This window comes from Equus asinus, chromosome 3, assembly GCF_041296235.1.
Source record: "Equus asinus isolate D_3611 breed Donkey chromosome 3, EquAss-T2T_v2, whole genome shotgun sequence".
Taxonomy (NCBI): Eukaryota; Metazoa; Chordata; class Mammalia; order Perissodactyla; family Equidae; genus Equus; species Equus asinus.
Window position 1 is genome coordinate 13964848 of NC_091792.1, and position 15597 is coordinate 13980444.

General features: G+C 40.3%; 1 protein-coding gene across 8 annotated transcripts in view; it reads right to left on the reverse strand.

Moving 5' to 3' along the window:
- Window positions 1-1694: 1694 nt before the first annotated feature.
- The window catches only part of TNIP3 (TNFAIP3 interacting protein 3), a 99799-nt gene continuing 85896 nt past the window's right edge, over window positions 1695-15597 (reverse strand). For 4 of the 8 annotated variants that reach the window (XM_070504692.1, XM_070504694.1, XM_070504696.1 and 1 more), the window contains 4 exons: window positions 14523-14573; window positions 13536-13649; window positions 10416-10476; window positions 1695-2295 (listed from right to left, as the gene is read on the reverse strand). In XM_070504692.1, coding sequence (XP_070360793.1) covers window positions 2264-2295; window positions 10416-10476; window positions 13536-13649; window positions 14523-14573 — 258 coding nt within the window. In that variant the 3' untranslated portion in view covers window positions 1695-2263. The remainder of the gene's footprint in view (window positions 2296-10415; window positions 10477-13535; window positions 13650-14522; window positions 14574-15597) is intronic. The other 4 variants (XM_070504693.1, XM_014866481.3, XM_070504698.1 and 1 more) reach the window with 1 other exon arrangement.

Here is a 15597-nt window from a genome sequence, read left to right on the forward strand (position 1 = left end):
TGCTGGGTGATGGAGCTCAGTAAATAAACTAAGGGAAAACCATCTGGAAGTTAGTCCATGCTTAATAACAGCAATTTAGTCCAAATTATCTTTTTTGTTGATAAGGAAAATGAGCTCCAAAAAACATCTATGCTGGCAAGCAATGGAGGCTGGCCTAATTCCCAGACCTGACCAGACTCCGGGAAGGTTCTCTTCATCACAGCCAGGACAAAGTGAATACACCTTTCTTCTCATGTGATACCTTCAAGTCAAAGATCAGTCTCCATGGTCATCAAACACCTAAAATATCCCTAGTCTTACATTTTCTAAGTAAAAGAGACCGTGTGGTGGGACTTCTCCTTTCATAGGGAGACAACTATTTCCCACACTATTTCCACAAATTGTGTGTGATGATGAAGCAAGTGCCAGTACTGAGTGGTGTGACCCTTATAATGAGCTGAGACAGAGAAGGCCCCAAACAAATGACATGGGGAGAGGGACACAGGAGGGCCTGGGTGACTCTCAGATGAAGGTTGCAGAAATCCATCCTCATGGAAGGGCAGTTGCATTCTGAGCAAGGGGTCTTCTTCTCACATTTGTCATCATGCACTGGGAGTTCAAATTAAATTAGGTCTCACTGAAATTGGATTTTCTCCCATCACATTAGCATTTGCACAATCTTGCCAATTTTAGTCATAGGATGACTTCAGTAACAGTAATATGTTGGTTGAATCATGTCTTCCTGCTGTTGAATTGACCCATAACAAGCCTGCCAAGGTGTACTTCCTGTACCTATGTTCAGTTTTTATTCTGGTGGGCACACCTCAGTTGGCAAACTTAATCCACCACTAGAAATTGATATTACAATGAATTTGTTCACTAATCTGAGGAACTGGAAATTTAAAAAAATATGCCAAAACGTTTCAATGCAACTGATTTGTTAACTCTGCTGTTTTTCTGATTCTCTGACACTGAAGTATTGCCCAACGATGATTCGTCTGCTTAACCAGTAGTAGCAGGAACAAAGCTTTAGAGAATTAACGCAAGAGGAGGATAATTCTTTCTCAAGAATTATGTTCAAGTAGTTGAAGGCTGAGGCTGAAATTATTTAACTTTTGAAGGCCCTTTCACCTTTCCATTACAGGAAGCTTCAAGTATTTCGGGAAATTAAAAGAAAATAATCTGAGCTGGAATTAAGCAGCATAACTTCTGGAAGTCGGAGCTGGATAGTCTCAGTGGTGCATCTGGAGGGTCTTATTTCACGGCAGCTTCAGCCGACGCTCCTGGTTTTCTTTAGGTGCTTCCAGGGGTACGGATCGCACACTCCTGTTACGTAACTCCTCACAAACAGGATCTCCAGTTGCTTTTTGCAGAATCTTTATTAAATGGATGAATTTAGTACTTTTAAATCTGCTTAATCTTTAGACATCTGTCATGCCACTGTGTAATTTAAGTGCAATAAAATTTGGATACATTCATTTTCCATTTTAATCGGTTTGAGAAGTCAGAGTTATGTTTTTCAGTAATAATTACTCGAATTCATAAGAAGGAAAAGTACAAATTTAACTTCAAATCGATTTATCTCTGAACGACTTCTATAAGTATATATGGATACAGCAAAGCCATCACCATCACGTTAGGACTTCCTCTCTCGTAATCCAGTCCACCTGAAAATGAAGTGGGCCCGCAATTTCCCATCATCTTAAAGAAATGACTTGTTTAAAGAATAGTTTCAAGTTTATCATTTTATTCAGACTGAACCACTCATTTAGTTTAAGGAAGTATATACACTCTTGCAGCCTATTTATACGCTCACCAGGCCAACAATGATGAACACGCTATGCAGTTAAACTGGCTAAAGAACTAACCCCCTTTCAATATAATGGGAGCAAAAATTTACAACTCCAGAAACTGTTCCCCCAGGGAATATACAGTGAAATCAACATACAATAGCATTGCACTAGAAGTGGAGTTGCTGAAATCGTGAAATCATCTCTGCAAATCCAACGGCAATGTGCTGAAGAGAGTTTCAAGAAGTGGCGCATAATCCATCTGCCAAATCTCATTTCGAGACAACTGGTTAATAATAGCGGCTCCTCCGACTGGATCAGGACCTCAGTTGTCACAAGCCTTTTCCTCTATCCATGCCAGAGGGAAACATTACCAGACACAAATAATGGAGTAGACGATGTGCAATTGTGGCAGACCCAGCCACACTGAAAAGAAAAACGAGGGCCCTCCGCTGAGCTCTCCCTCTGTCCGCGCGCTCCTCTGCTGTGTGCTTCTACTGATTGACTTTCTTCTCTGAGGAGAAACCTATGAAAAACAGCAGGAAAATCTTTCAGATTACAAATTCAAAATTCATTTCTCTTCTTCTGGCTTAGGGCTAACATAAACGTCGAGGCAGGCAAAAAAAAAAGAAAGATTTTATTCATGAGCTCCCACAAGTTTACACTGAGAAATCAAGAAGTGGGAAATGGCGGGTTATTATTTTAAGCATTGACATATGCTTACCATTTTGTGAAATCAGTTGTGGCCTAGTTCTAATCGTGCCTGAAGAGGAACATTCTATAGGACATCTCGTTCTGGCTGGCATTTTGTGGCTCAGGCATTTGCTTAGGAAAGTAAGTCATGTATACTGCTAGTTTGTTTGGTGCTGACCCCACGGAAAGATAACTTGCTGACTGAACTAGTTTTAAAACATTGTATTAGGTACATAATTGTCAAAGCCATAGAAAAGATCACAGTTCTTAAGAAGTGTTAGTGCATCTTGAAGATTAATATGAAAAATAGGGCATGTTTTAGTAGGACCTGGATAGAGTGCCACAAATAAATACCACAAGGCAGACAAAATCAAAGACATCTATTCATGGCAACAGAAAATAAGTCTTATAAATGACAAGAAATAAAGTTTTTTCCTTATTTATGAAAACAACTTAGAATACATTAAATGTTTTATACTTGCTGCCCTGCATTTGGTATTTCAAAAACATGCTAAACAAACAGTTTGGTAATAGGAAGAGAATAAGTTCTTTTCCAGGCTTAAAAAATAGCTTTTGAGAACTGTGACCATCATATTAAAAAGATATCTAATATTAGGAGAACATAAGTTTGGGCCCAGAAGCTTAATCCACTGATATGACCAATTTGAAGTTTAGATTTACTCTATTAATGAAACCTACCACTAGGTATCTTAAGACACTGAGAAAAATCAACTCCTTTGCAGTATTTACAGCACCCTTGTGGAACAGGTATAGGGGCAAGGGCCATCATTCCCATGTTTTAGATGGAGACAGACTTTGGCCCACAACATAATCCATGGCAGAATGGAAATCTGAGCAAAAGCAAAGACAGGTCTTCATTTTTGAAGGGAAGGCAGAGTGTCCCCATACAGTGACGGTGGGAAGATACTTCTGTCGTGGGACCGGGCTCCGTGGTTATAAGGTTAGGACAAGAGAGATACCCCAAGGGAATCGTGGGTCCTCACAGTGCTAGCGAGAGTCGGCTTTGCCTTACTGGTCGGTGAGGAATCCCACTCACTAGCTGTGTGCCTGGGTATTTACTGATGGTATCTGTTACACTCCATGCTTTCATGTTCATGAGAGGGCAGGTTACGTAGCATGATGCTGCTGTGATCTGCGTAGGACCCAGAGATCTACATGGTGGCAGAGGCCATGTCTTGAGACTACACTCAGGATCAGCAGAATCGGAAGTTCAGTTGCTACTAAGAAGGAAGGCGGAACCGATGCAGCAGAGTGGTCAAAAGCATGGAGGGGCTCTGCTCTCGAGGAGCGCACTGACCTCTTAGAATGTGGGCGCTGAGGCAGGAGTGGTAAGGAAACCCAGGTGAGGAAACATTCTTCCCAGCTGGGATGCAATATATTCTATAAACCTTGCTTTCTTCCTCTATAGATGTCTATCTTCCATTTAGAGAATTATTGCAATTTATTTACCTGGTGGAATTGTGACTAGTCTAGATCTATTGTGTGCCTTTTTCTCATCTAGGCTCTATCTATCTGTACATATATATCTGTATATATATTATATGTATAATATGTAGTATATATACACTATATATAGCGCATATATATAGCATATAATACATACACATACATACTATATGTTTGCATATACACTTATACTGTATATATACACTATATATAGCATACAATTTATACAATATAAGTATACAGATGGATAGATCCTAGATGAGAAAAATGCATGCAATGTCTAGACTAGTCACATGTAGTCTATATACATATATAGACCATATATATAGTTATTAATTAGAATGCTTAGTATTTGCTTATAAAATCCATGTTTGAATAGGAGCATATTTACCACCTATATTTTCATATATTCATGTACAAATAAATATACTTTTACACTTTATTTAATATTCCCTTAGCAAAATCACTGAGTTTACTGAGAAGCTGACCTTTCTAGCAGTATAAGGTGAGAAGGCATTTCTCCTGCAATTCTTCTCTAAAAATCTAGAAATAGGCATAAAATTATAACTCTAAATTTTGATTCATATTGTCTATTAACCACTGGAAAAATAATTAAGAAAGTAGTGTATTTTATAAAAGAAAAATATTCTTAACTCTTTGTCCATCTGTACCGAAAATTATCCTAAGTACGGTTCCTAAGTTTCCTCTGTCTATTATATTTCTTAAGCAGCTTTTACTATTTGCCCTGGTTCCTTTATCTCCTCATAGTACTAGGAACTGAAAATTCCAACTAAGGCAGCCATTTTGACAATGCAATGTTTAGATATAAAGACAGTTATAAAAAGACACAAACTGTGAAATACAGACTGGCTTTCAAGACAAGACCATCAGAGTTTATTTGAATAAAATACGCAAACTATGATACTATTATATGTTGCTCCACGTACAGCACGGGGTAGTCCATATTGCTTAGGGGTCATAGCATGGGCTTGGAGCCACACTGCCTGGGCTGTGTGCGTTCCAGCCGATAACCAGCTGTGTGGACTTGGACAAGCTACATTCTCTCTCGGTGCCTCAGTTTCCACATTTATAAAACAGGGACAACAGCAGTACTCATTTCATAGGCTTGCTATAAAGTTGGTGAGAAAATATACATACAGCACCTAAGATAGATTCTGGCATACAGTTAGTGTTATGGGTTAAATTGTGTCTCCCAAAAGAGATGTTTATGTCCTAACCCTTCCACCTGTGAATGTGACCTTATTTGGAAATAGGGACTTTGTAGATATAACCAGGTTAGTATGAGGTCATACAGGATTAGCCTACTGCAACGTAACTGATGTCCTTATAAGGAGAAAATTTGACACAGACAGACACAGAGGGAAGATGGCCACATGAAGACAGAAGCAGAGATTGGAGTTATGTGCCACGAGCCAAGGAACATCTGGGGCGACTAGAGGCTGGAAGAGGCAGGGACGACGCCCCGCTAAGGGCTCTGGAGGAAGCGTGACCCTGCCAACACGTTGATTTTGGACTTCTTGCCTTCAGAGGTGTGAGAGAGTAAGTTTAAGCCTAGTTTGTGGAGCTTTGTTATGGCAGCCACAGGAAAGGAATTCAGTCAGTATTCAATTACTTAGTTATTAGTAGACACTAGTAAAGGCTAATTATAATAGCTGGGCTTTGATCTTCTATATTGTAAAGAAATAATTATGTTTGCTCACAACACAATTTCAATGCCTACATTTCATGCCTTTCTGAATATGTAAGAGTCGAGCTCCAACTTATTAGACAAAGGTCAACTCTGCACCATATGAAAAATCTGGAAGATACAGAAGTGACTGGCATGCAATATAGTCAGAAAACACAGATTTCTGACATTTCACAAAGGAAGCAAACAACATGTTTTCAAGGTTACATGAACTCTACTATGCCGCAATTGTTCTAGAAACATGGAAGTCATTTTGCATCCCATTCTGATAACAGATGAAATGAGGTCAAAATGTTCTTTGTAAAATCACACAACTGTAACCTATTAACATCTGTGGACTTTAATTATAAAAACACCAGTATTTAATGCTATGCAGAGAGAAAGCCAAGCAAGTCTCAAATGCCTTGAAAACCTTTATTTAAATCTTTAGGTTTTGAAAGAATAGTTGATTTTCAATGTGTCTCCAAAGCACTCTAAAATAACCACAGACAGTAACTGGCCACAAAGATGGAAATTAATCGACCTGCAACTTGTTCTATGTTGTACTCAGTACCTACCGACGTTAGTCCCTGGCCAGGGAGACCTTTACCGGGTCCCCACTCTTTAGAGGACCCTGCTCTGCCCTCCTCCAGCCATACCTTCCTTGACAATGTGAGCCTGTCTTCCCCTCAGACAAGCTCCTGGTACCTACACACAGACCCCAAAAGTTTCTGCCTAAGTGACCTTGGGTCTGCTTCCAGGCCTCATGTGGTCCTCTTCCCCAGGCCTGAAGGCTGGCCAAGAGGTGCTGTTTGTAGTGTGGTGAGGGGTATATGGGTGAAATTGGAATGTGCCAGCTGGGCTGTCCTCAGATTCATACTCAAGACCCCTCACAGTGGGAAGGTGAGAAGACAAGGGAGTGAGCCACAGCTCAGGTCTCCCAGTGTCCTGTGTTCTGGCACAGCAGTGGCTGGAATCTGAGCCTGATTCTAAATTTTACTCTGAACTTCCAGGTATATTAATCAAGGTAGGAGGACAGACTACATTGTAACAGTTTCTAAGCTTGATTCATAAAGTTTAAATATTTACACATAGAGGATGCAGTTCTCCATGGATTCTTGGTCCAGGCCCCAGGAATGTTAAAGGTGGGTCTACTGGCGTCAAAGACATTTAATCATCTGTTACCCACTGTACCTTTTAAAAATCACAAGCCTGCTGCTCTATAAACATTTAACATATAGACATCAGAGCCACTATTCCAGGTTAAATTGTCATAAGAGGAATAATGAAAAGGGAAGATACTAGGATAAAAATATAATGTGCTACATATAATGGGGTCAGAAAAGTAAATTTCTCAGAAGTGATAAGAAATTAATAAAAACTGAGAAATAGGACAATCTATAGAGCATACAGATTAGCTAAAATTAATTTAAATATCCACAATGCTGAAAAGGGTCATTTTCATTTAAATATAAATATAAAGTAAATTCATTATAAATATAAAGTAAAACGTCTTAAGTATTTATTACAGAAATAAAATTTGCAAGAATTTTAAGAAATACTTTCTGGGGGCTGGCCCAGTGGCACAGTGGTTAAGTCTGTGTGCTCTGCTTTGGCAGCCTGGGGTTCACAGGTTTGGATCCCGGGTGTGGACCTAGCACCGCCCGTCAAGCCGCGCTGTGGCAGCATCCCACATAAAGCGGAGAAGACTGGCACAGATGTTAGCTCAGGGACAATCTCCCCACCACCCCCCACACACACAAAATACATAAAAACAAAAAGAAATACTTTCTGTTTATAGATTATCAGCAACAGTCTATTTTTTCCACTCATTTTTCCTTCCATTGCTTGAATTTTGGTATTTCTTCTCAAAACCACAGGGTCTATTGGCTAGCAGTATATTTGTGAAAGTGGAGAATAAATATATTAGTTATACAATAAACCAATGACTAGTATCAGAACAAAAATGTCTGTATAATCAAAACATTTCTAAGTCTATATTTGCTTAATAATCAATACCGCAAAATTATTTTTAAGAATTCTGAGCAATTGGGTTGGATCTCCAGATTAAAAGGAGGTTTCCAATTAAATGAAACAAAAAATAGCAAGAATCACTACTGAAATTAAATAATGGCACACGAAACATTTATGCCAAGGGTGATTTCAGATCTTCTCCCAATTCTTAGGACCTGACTTGAGCTTTGAAATAGCATCAGATTTGGAAGCTAGAAGAGTAGCAATAGGAAACCCAAACCGGTAGATTTCTGAGCAAGGAATTTCTTCCTGTGGTGGTCCCCTAGCCATGATCAGTGCTATTCTCTGCTGTAGACCAGTTGCAGTTAGCTGCAGAGCTGTGCTGGTATGGAGAAGGACAGGTTTCAAATGGCAACATAGCCCACCAGCGACCACCAGGGCTGCCCAAGCACAGATTAGTTCACAACGTATTTATTACCTACTTATTCTTACAGAGTCCTGTATCTTTTCCCTGTGATGTTCTGAACGTCAAGCGAGGAGCACAGATAATAGATGTTAGGAATTCACAGGAAGAAGACATTATTGAGGGTTAGATACTAGTCATATAATAACAAGCTAAAGCCCTCATTCTCATTTTTATAGCTAGAGTTTTAGAAAATTTTAATATAGCAACCCGTGTATTTCAAGGGCACTATAGGATGAGACTCAAAGCACAGATTTTGGAGTCCTGTGCATCTGGAATCTAATGCCAGCGCTAAATCTTACTAACTGTGGAATTTAGGCATGCTACTTAAATTCTCCAAGCCTCAGTCTCCTCATCTGTAGGATAATCTAAGAATAAAACCTACTTTATAGCATTGTTGCGAAGATTAAAACAATGGTTTAAAAGTACTTAGGGTGGTACATTTTAGAGGCCTTTTTTTTTTTTTTTTTTTTTTTGAGGAAGATTAGCCCTGAGCTAACATGTGCTGCCAATCCTCCTCTTTTTGCTGGGGAAGACTGGCCCTGAGCTAACATCCGTGCCCATCTTCCTCTGCTTTATATGTGCGACACCTACCACAGCATGGCTTGCCAAGCAGTGCCATGTCCACACCCCGGATCCGAATTGGCCAATCCTGGTCCGCCGAAGCAGAACATGTGAACTTAACTGCTGTGCCACCAGGCTGGCCCCCAGAGGTCCATTTTTTATTGGGATTTTACATCTGTAGATACTGTCACACAGCATGTTTCTACATGGCAAAGCTCTTATATTTCTCCCCAACTAGACAAAAATCAGTAGATCTTACACACTGACTATAAAATTCTATTTTTGCATACTTTATTTCGTTTCTGAAGGTCATCACGATTCATTTCTATTTTATATAATTATTAGCTTCTGCAACATTGGTTCTGGTAGAATCCAATGGTGATATATAAATGGCCTTATGATATTACTGAATTCTCCAACTCGGGGAGAAAATATCTTTAATATTCATGACAGACCGATATAAAATGGAAAATTATAATTGGGTGGCAACTTGGCTATCATATAGCAATAGATTGCAAAAACACAGATATGCAACAATTATTATGATTAATAGTAAGCCTTTCTAATAAAAGCTCTCCATTTTAGCTGGAACCCAAGAACTTCATTAAAACCAGTGGTTGTGTTTATAATAGAAGCAAAAGAAAAAGCAAGTCGCATAGTTTTCTGATAAACACCTGGACATTTTATTATAGAGTTCTCACTTTTTATCTTTATTCTCTATGATGCTACTGTAAGCTGCAGACTTTGCCACTCCCAGTGCTGTCATGTGCAGCTGTCCAAGCTGTGTACTGCACAACCCTAGGAGCCTCCATTTACATAGACTTGTGAAGTTCACCATCTACAGAACTACACATAGCATCCCTGGCTCCTTTCCTCTACTCCATAGAGGACTCCTTGTACTGAAAAGTAGAATTCTATGATCTCAGATCTGAACTAAATGAGATCAAATTTCAAGTATGGCCTAAAACTGGAATATGGCTCATCTTCAGCTTTTCTGCATAGATTCAAATCTCTGGATATTAACAACTGAGAGTCCCAGGTGAGTGTCATATTGATTTTTAAACATGTAGCAGACATTGCTGACTTTCGTCTATATGTGATGAGAATCGAAGTGGGATTATGGTTATAGTCCAGTTTATACAGCCCACTCCTGGGTGGTCTCATGAGACCATAGAAACAAGCAGTAGAGAATTTAAGCAGTTTCTAGAAAGAAGGAGGAGAATGCTAAACCAAAGAAAAACAAAATAAAAGAGTATTCTTGATTGTGAGTACTTTATAGAAGTGACTTTTTAGTCTTCCCCAGCGTACTTGGAGGTGGGTTGTGGGCAACCCTGGCCTAGCTTGGAGTCTGACATTTAGTCATTAGGGAACACAGTTCTGAGCCTTTGGTTTCCTCTGTCTGTCTGCCAGTGACATTTAAAACATCTGTCTAGCAAACGCCACCTGGAATAGTGGCTGTGCATCTGTCCTTTGTAGGAGAACCCCAGAGCTTTGTTGTTGTTGTTATGATACAGCTCTGCTTAAAGTTTTCATTTCTAACCCCAGATGGAATACTCACTCTGAGGCTGGAATAGGAACAGAAGCCAGAACTGAGATGCATGCATTTCTGCATTCAAAAGTTTTTTTTTTTTTTTCTTAAGGAGTTCAATTTAACCCCAGGTGCATCAAATTAAAGTTGTGTACGCAACTTATAGCAGGTCCTCCCCGAGTCCGAATGAATGTATGCTGAATAAACTTCCCCAAAAGATCCCAGTAAAATGTAAACATGAAAGAATGCTCCATACAGCTGTGGCCTTACCAATTGCCTTCTGCTGCACATCTGGCGGAAACTGGTCAGGAGCATACCACTGATAGTCCGGCTGTGTGGAACAATAAAACATTATTGTAGCAATATGGACTTCAAACAGGACATGGAGGCACATTAAAAATATAATTGTCTCGGTGGCTTTTACAATGCAGACAACACAAAAGTAGTTTCTACCCAGACGTGTGGCCAATCTCGCTCATCTCTCTTACCTCCCTCATCAATATCACCATCACCATCTCCCGACCCCCTCCTAAAGCTGCTGTGTGTTTGGCCAGGATCTCTACTACTTTGGGATTGTGGCATATTTTCTTTCTTTTCAAACAGATGTGTTTTGGAGATCTGCAGAAGTATAAACACGTTTGTAAAACTTACTAGAGCCCATAAATCAAACAAAGCAATTTACCATCAACAAAGACTCTTTTTAAAACCCTCACACGGGAGGCAACAGGAAGACCAGGAAAAAAAGAAGAAGTTTAAGGTTTTCTGGTGGTTTAACGAAGAAATCTAAGCCAGTAAGTGGGGACATGGCTTAGAGAGGCTCAGGATGGTGAAGCGGGACAGACCTTCCCCTTGGTACTGTTCCTCTGCAGAAACTAGTCTCTAGATTGCTCTGAGAGTTTAGACTAGAGAGGCAGTGAGAGGGCAGGGCAGACTGGATTCTTCTCTTGGGATTTTCTTCTAGGTTTACACCAGTTAAGAACAGCTGGAGGGCTGGCCCAGTGGCACAGTGATTAAGTATGCACGTTCCGATTCAGCGGCCAGGGATTCGCCGGTTCGGATCCCGGGTGCAGAGCAGACATGGCACTGTGTGGCAGGCCATGCTGTGGTAGGCGTCCCACATACAAAGTAGATGAAGATGGGCATGGATGTTAGCTCAGGGCCAGTCTTCCTCAGAAAAAAGAGGAGGATTGGCAGACGTTAGCTGAGGACTAATCTTCCTCAAGAAAAAAAAAAAAGAACAGCTAGATATTGAACATCAGGGAATATTTCAAACAAGTTGCATGGACTAAATCATAAGCTATAAACTGGAATTTCAAGATACACTTCCAAGGCCCGTATCGCTGCATTTAACCACTTGGCATGGAGCAATTTCAGCTTTACCTGCCCGTGAGGTAGTCTGTCTTCCTGCTCCCAATGCCCACCTCTGCCTCCTACTTGTCCCCAAGACACAGAGAACATAGACCTTTTGTTCTATTATTCAATTACTTCTTGAAAATAACACAGGAAAATTTCTCTGACAATGAGCCAATAAGGAGCATTTACAGGGCCACCAGACCCCCGAAGTTACCCCTCAATTTCCATCACCGGACAGGACACTAAGGGCCGCTGTATTTAGTACAGTCTGACCTCACTTCACCCCGACTCAGACACCTAGGCTCATGGCTCCTTTTGTCCATGTAAAAGCTAGCAGAGGAAATGAGATCACCTCTGTTTTCTATCTCTTCGTTTATTTTTAGATGTCTCAAATAACACATAGTATAAGTGACGTGAACGTCAGTTTTATATTCCACAAGAGTTGCCAAAAGAAGGTGAAAATACTGTAATTTTACAAACACTATTGCAAGTGCTTCCATTCTGCCTTAGAAATAAGCGTGAAACGTGAAATATTCTTCTAAAGTTAACCCTGGGAGTTTTCGTCAATTCTACTGTTAACACCAAGATTTTGTGTAACTGATGACTGCTTGAAAATGTAGGCCATTCTACATGGCTTGGAACTTTTTTCAAATACATGATCTTACAAGTCATAGGGCAAGTTTGATGAGCTTTTATAGTAGGCAAATTTCTGCCTCCTTTCCACAAATGAAGATTTGAAGAAAAGAGTTCCTTTTACTTCTAGATAAACTTGAATGACTCGTTGGTTTTATAGTTAATCTTTGACAAGAATATTTCTCCAATTCCCCAACCTGTGGGAGCTAACTCCTAAGTAAATTTCTATCTCTTCATGTTTCTCACAATCTTAATTTACTTCTACATTCTGAAAAAGAAAAAAATTTAAGGAATGGTAACTGCGTTTGGAGATTCCCAGAATTGCTTCTGGCGAAGACTGAAAAGTCAGCAAATGTGAAGAAAAAGAAAAATGGGGGAGGGTGAGCAGACAGTAGTAACCAGCAACAACACAGAAAGACCCAAATTCTCAGCAGGGCGCTGTGTCACACCAGGGTCAAATAAGAGAAGCTCATTAAATTCTGACATCTTTCTGCCACCCAAAGAGACATTATCTCCTCCCCTGGGAAAGGGCTTGGAGTCACACTCAAATACCAAAGTATGAGAAGTGTCAGGCAACCGAGAGAATCATGCAGTCCATTGATGCTCTGCGAGGAAAATTCCAGTGAAAATCTCAGATTCTTTGCATAATTAAAAATACGATTAATAAAAACTAAGGGGGAGGGAGGTTGTCTGAGCAAATCCAAAATGCAGAAAAATGCATAATTTTTTTCCTGTATAAAGATTCTGTCTATGTAGGCAAATAGAGGGTGGAAACAAGCATCCAGAGCACGGGCAAGGGTGGGCTACAGCTATTGACAAGGAAGGGGCGGGCGCTTTGGGTCTGACTTATTCAGGTTGACTGTCCAAATCAATTCCACTCATAAATAATTGCTCCACTGTTCATTTCATTTTGCCTCGGTAGACACGGCCATAGAGAGCAACTTAAGTGGGTCACTTTTTCGTGGATCCTTTAAGAATATCCTTTCAATTCGAAAACGTCAAAAACTATTTTGCACAGAGGTGGCGATACCCGTAGTAGTTCAATATAAGTTTACAACAAAAAAAGGCATCTCCCAGACTGTTTTGCTGGATTCACTTTGCTGTTTTTTATATACAAAAATGTTCTTTTGGTAGAGTCAGGTATGTTATTAAAAACGACACACATAAAATGTTTTATCTTCGTTCAAGGAATTATAGCTCAATTGGATAGCTTTCAGTTAATATAGTGTCCCAAAGATAATTATGGGGTACATTGACCACTGTAACTGCAAATTAGAGGCTGACATGAAAGACAGGCTCTTTCTGTAGACAATATTATGTGCCAAAATCCCAGAATAACAGAGATCATTTTTACCAAAAGAGAACACTAAGCACTTATTTGTTGAAATGAGAGTTCTTACTTACTGGGTGCTTCTGTAGGTCCTGCACAGCCCTGGGCCCCGTTGGAACACATGGATCCTGCAGGTGGAAACCCAGGCTGCAGCGACAGGTTGGGAAACACATCTGAGGAGAATAAGGCTGTTGATTCATTGGAAGTGGGTGAAACTGGGAAGACACACCGATACTTGCTTCACACAACCCCAAGGTTTGGTTTAAATCCTAAGATTTAGCCTAAACCTGGCATAATCCTAACTCAAAATAGTAGGCATGTCAATATAGACTCTGGGACTGATACAGGTGGGGCTCACTAGCCAGATTTTACTGAAGATGAAACTACAATTATTTTTCCATTTTGAAGAAACTAGAAACACTTGAAAGGCATACAGAGTTAAGTTTATGTTTCCAAGTTATCTTCACAGAGGGTCCTCGTTTAAGAAGAACCAGCCATTGAGCCATAAAATAAAATAAGCTTCTTAAGTTGCAGCCAGAGACTCCTAAGGCATAACTAAGTCCAGAAAGGAAATTAAGAACTAAGAGAAATAACATTCATTCCTTAAGGCTACTAGAGAACCAGTGGGATAGAATGATTCAGTGCCCAAGAAAATATTCTATTTTCTCAAAAGGCAAACATCTTTGATGTAGTTTCCACTGTAAATTGTGTAAGCAACTGCAGGAAATACCAAGGAAATGTATTTCCCAGGTGTCTGTGGGTCTATGACGGAATCCCCATTTGCATGAACCCACACTAAGGTAACGTTCTGTAAAGCACGTGTTTTTCACGAGCGTTAGGGTGGAGAGGCCTTGGCAGCTCCCAAGCACTCTCTGTCCACTGACATTTTAGTCGAGAATGAAAAGCATGGGTTATTCCAGGCCTTCTGTAGCAGAGCCTGAAGATGCCTTTAGCTGGGACCATGGGGAACTGTTGCAATCGGGAATAAACGTGTGGGTGAAAAAGTTGCCATTTCAACCATGACAAGAGGGCTTGGTGAATTTAGGTAAGGATCAACGTACCTGTTTTAATTGTTTTTCTAGTTTTTCTTTCTCCATCTGACAAGCTTTTATCTATGGACAAAATAAAAGCAGTTGTTTATCAAAGAGTTTGAATGGTTAGTTCTAACACTATTCTTGACCCAGCCGTCAGTGACCGACTCAGAAGCCCAAGGGGTGAAGCATTGACAGCAGTAATGCCAACAAAAACAGTCAAGTTTGGGATTTTCCAGACATGCGTTGGTTCTGTCTTGAAATTCCCAAATGAAACTTGGAAAGTTGGATAGTTTCAAACCGTTATTCCAACCTGTTGGGGCTGTTATAATTCCCAGTTTTAGGCTGATATAGTTAGATACAGTTACAGATATAGACACAGATATGGATATAGAAACAGCTTCCATCATTTAGTGAATGTAATTGGAATTGGTCAGCCACGCTTTCAAAGGCTTCCACGATAAATTTTAGTTTTATATTAACTTTTTTTTTTAAAGATTGTCCCTGAGCTGACATCTGTTCCCAATCTTCTTTTTTTTCTTCATCTTCTCCCCAAAGCCCCCCAGGACATAGTTGTATATTCTGGGTGTAGGTCCTTCCAGTTGTGCTGTGTGGGATGCCGCCTCAGCATGGTCTGATGAGGGTGCCAAGTCTGCACCCAGGATCCGAACCAGTGAAACCCTGAGCCACAAACTTTACTCGGCCACGGGGCTAGCCCAGAAGTTTTACATGTACTTAATACATGCCAGACACTGATCTAAGTGCTTTACATATGATAACTCACTGAATCCTCCCCACACCCCTATGTGATACTTCATATTCTCATCCCTATTCTACAGATGAGGACACTGAGACATGTGATGCTGAGTAACTGGTTCAAAGTCACACTGCTGTACTTTATGGCTTCTCACTATCGAAGGCCCAACCTCGTCCAGCAGAGTCACTCACCCTGGGTTCCCTACACACCTGACACACCTACAGAAAGCTGGTTTTTCTTTGACTCTTCAGTCATGCTATTGTCATCCCCACACCCCATGTCCCACACCCTATAAGTCATGGTCAACCGTCCCCTGCTACATGGCACCTTGCCAAGTCCCACCTATCA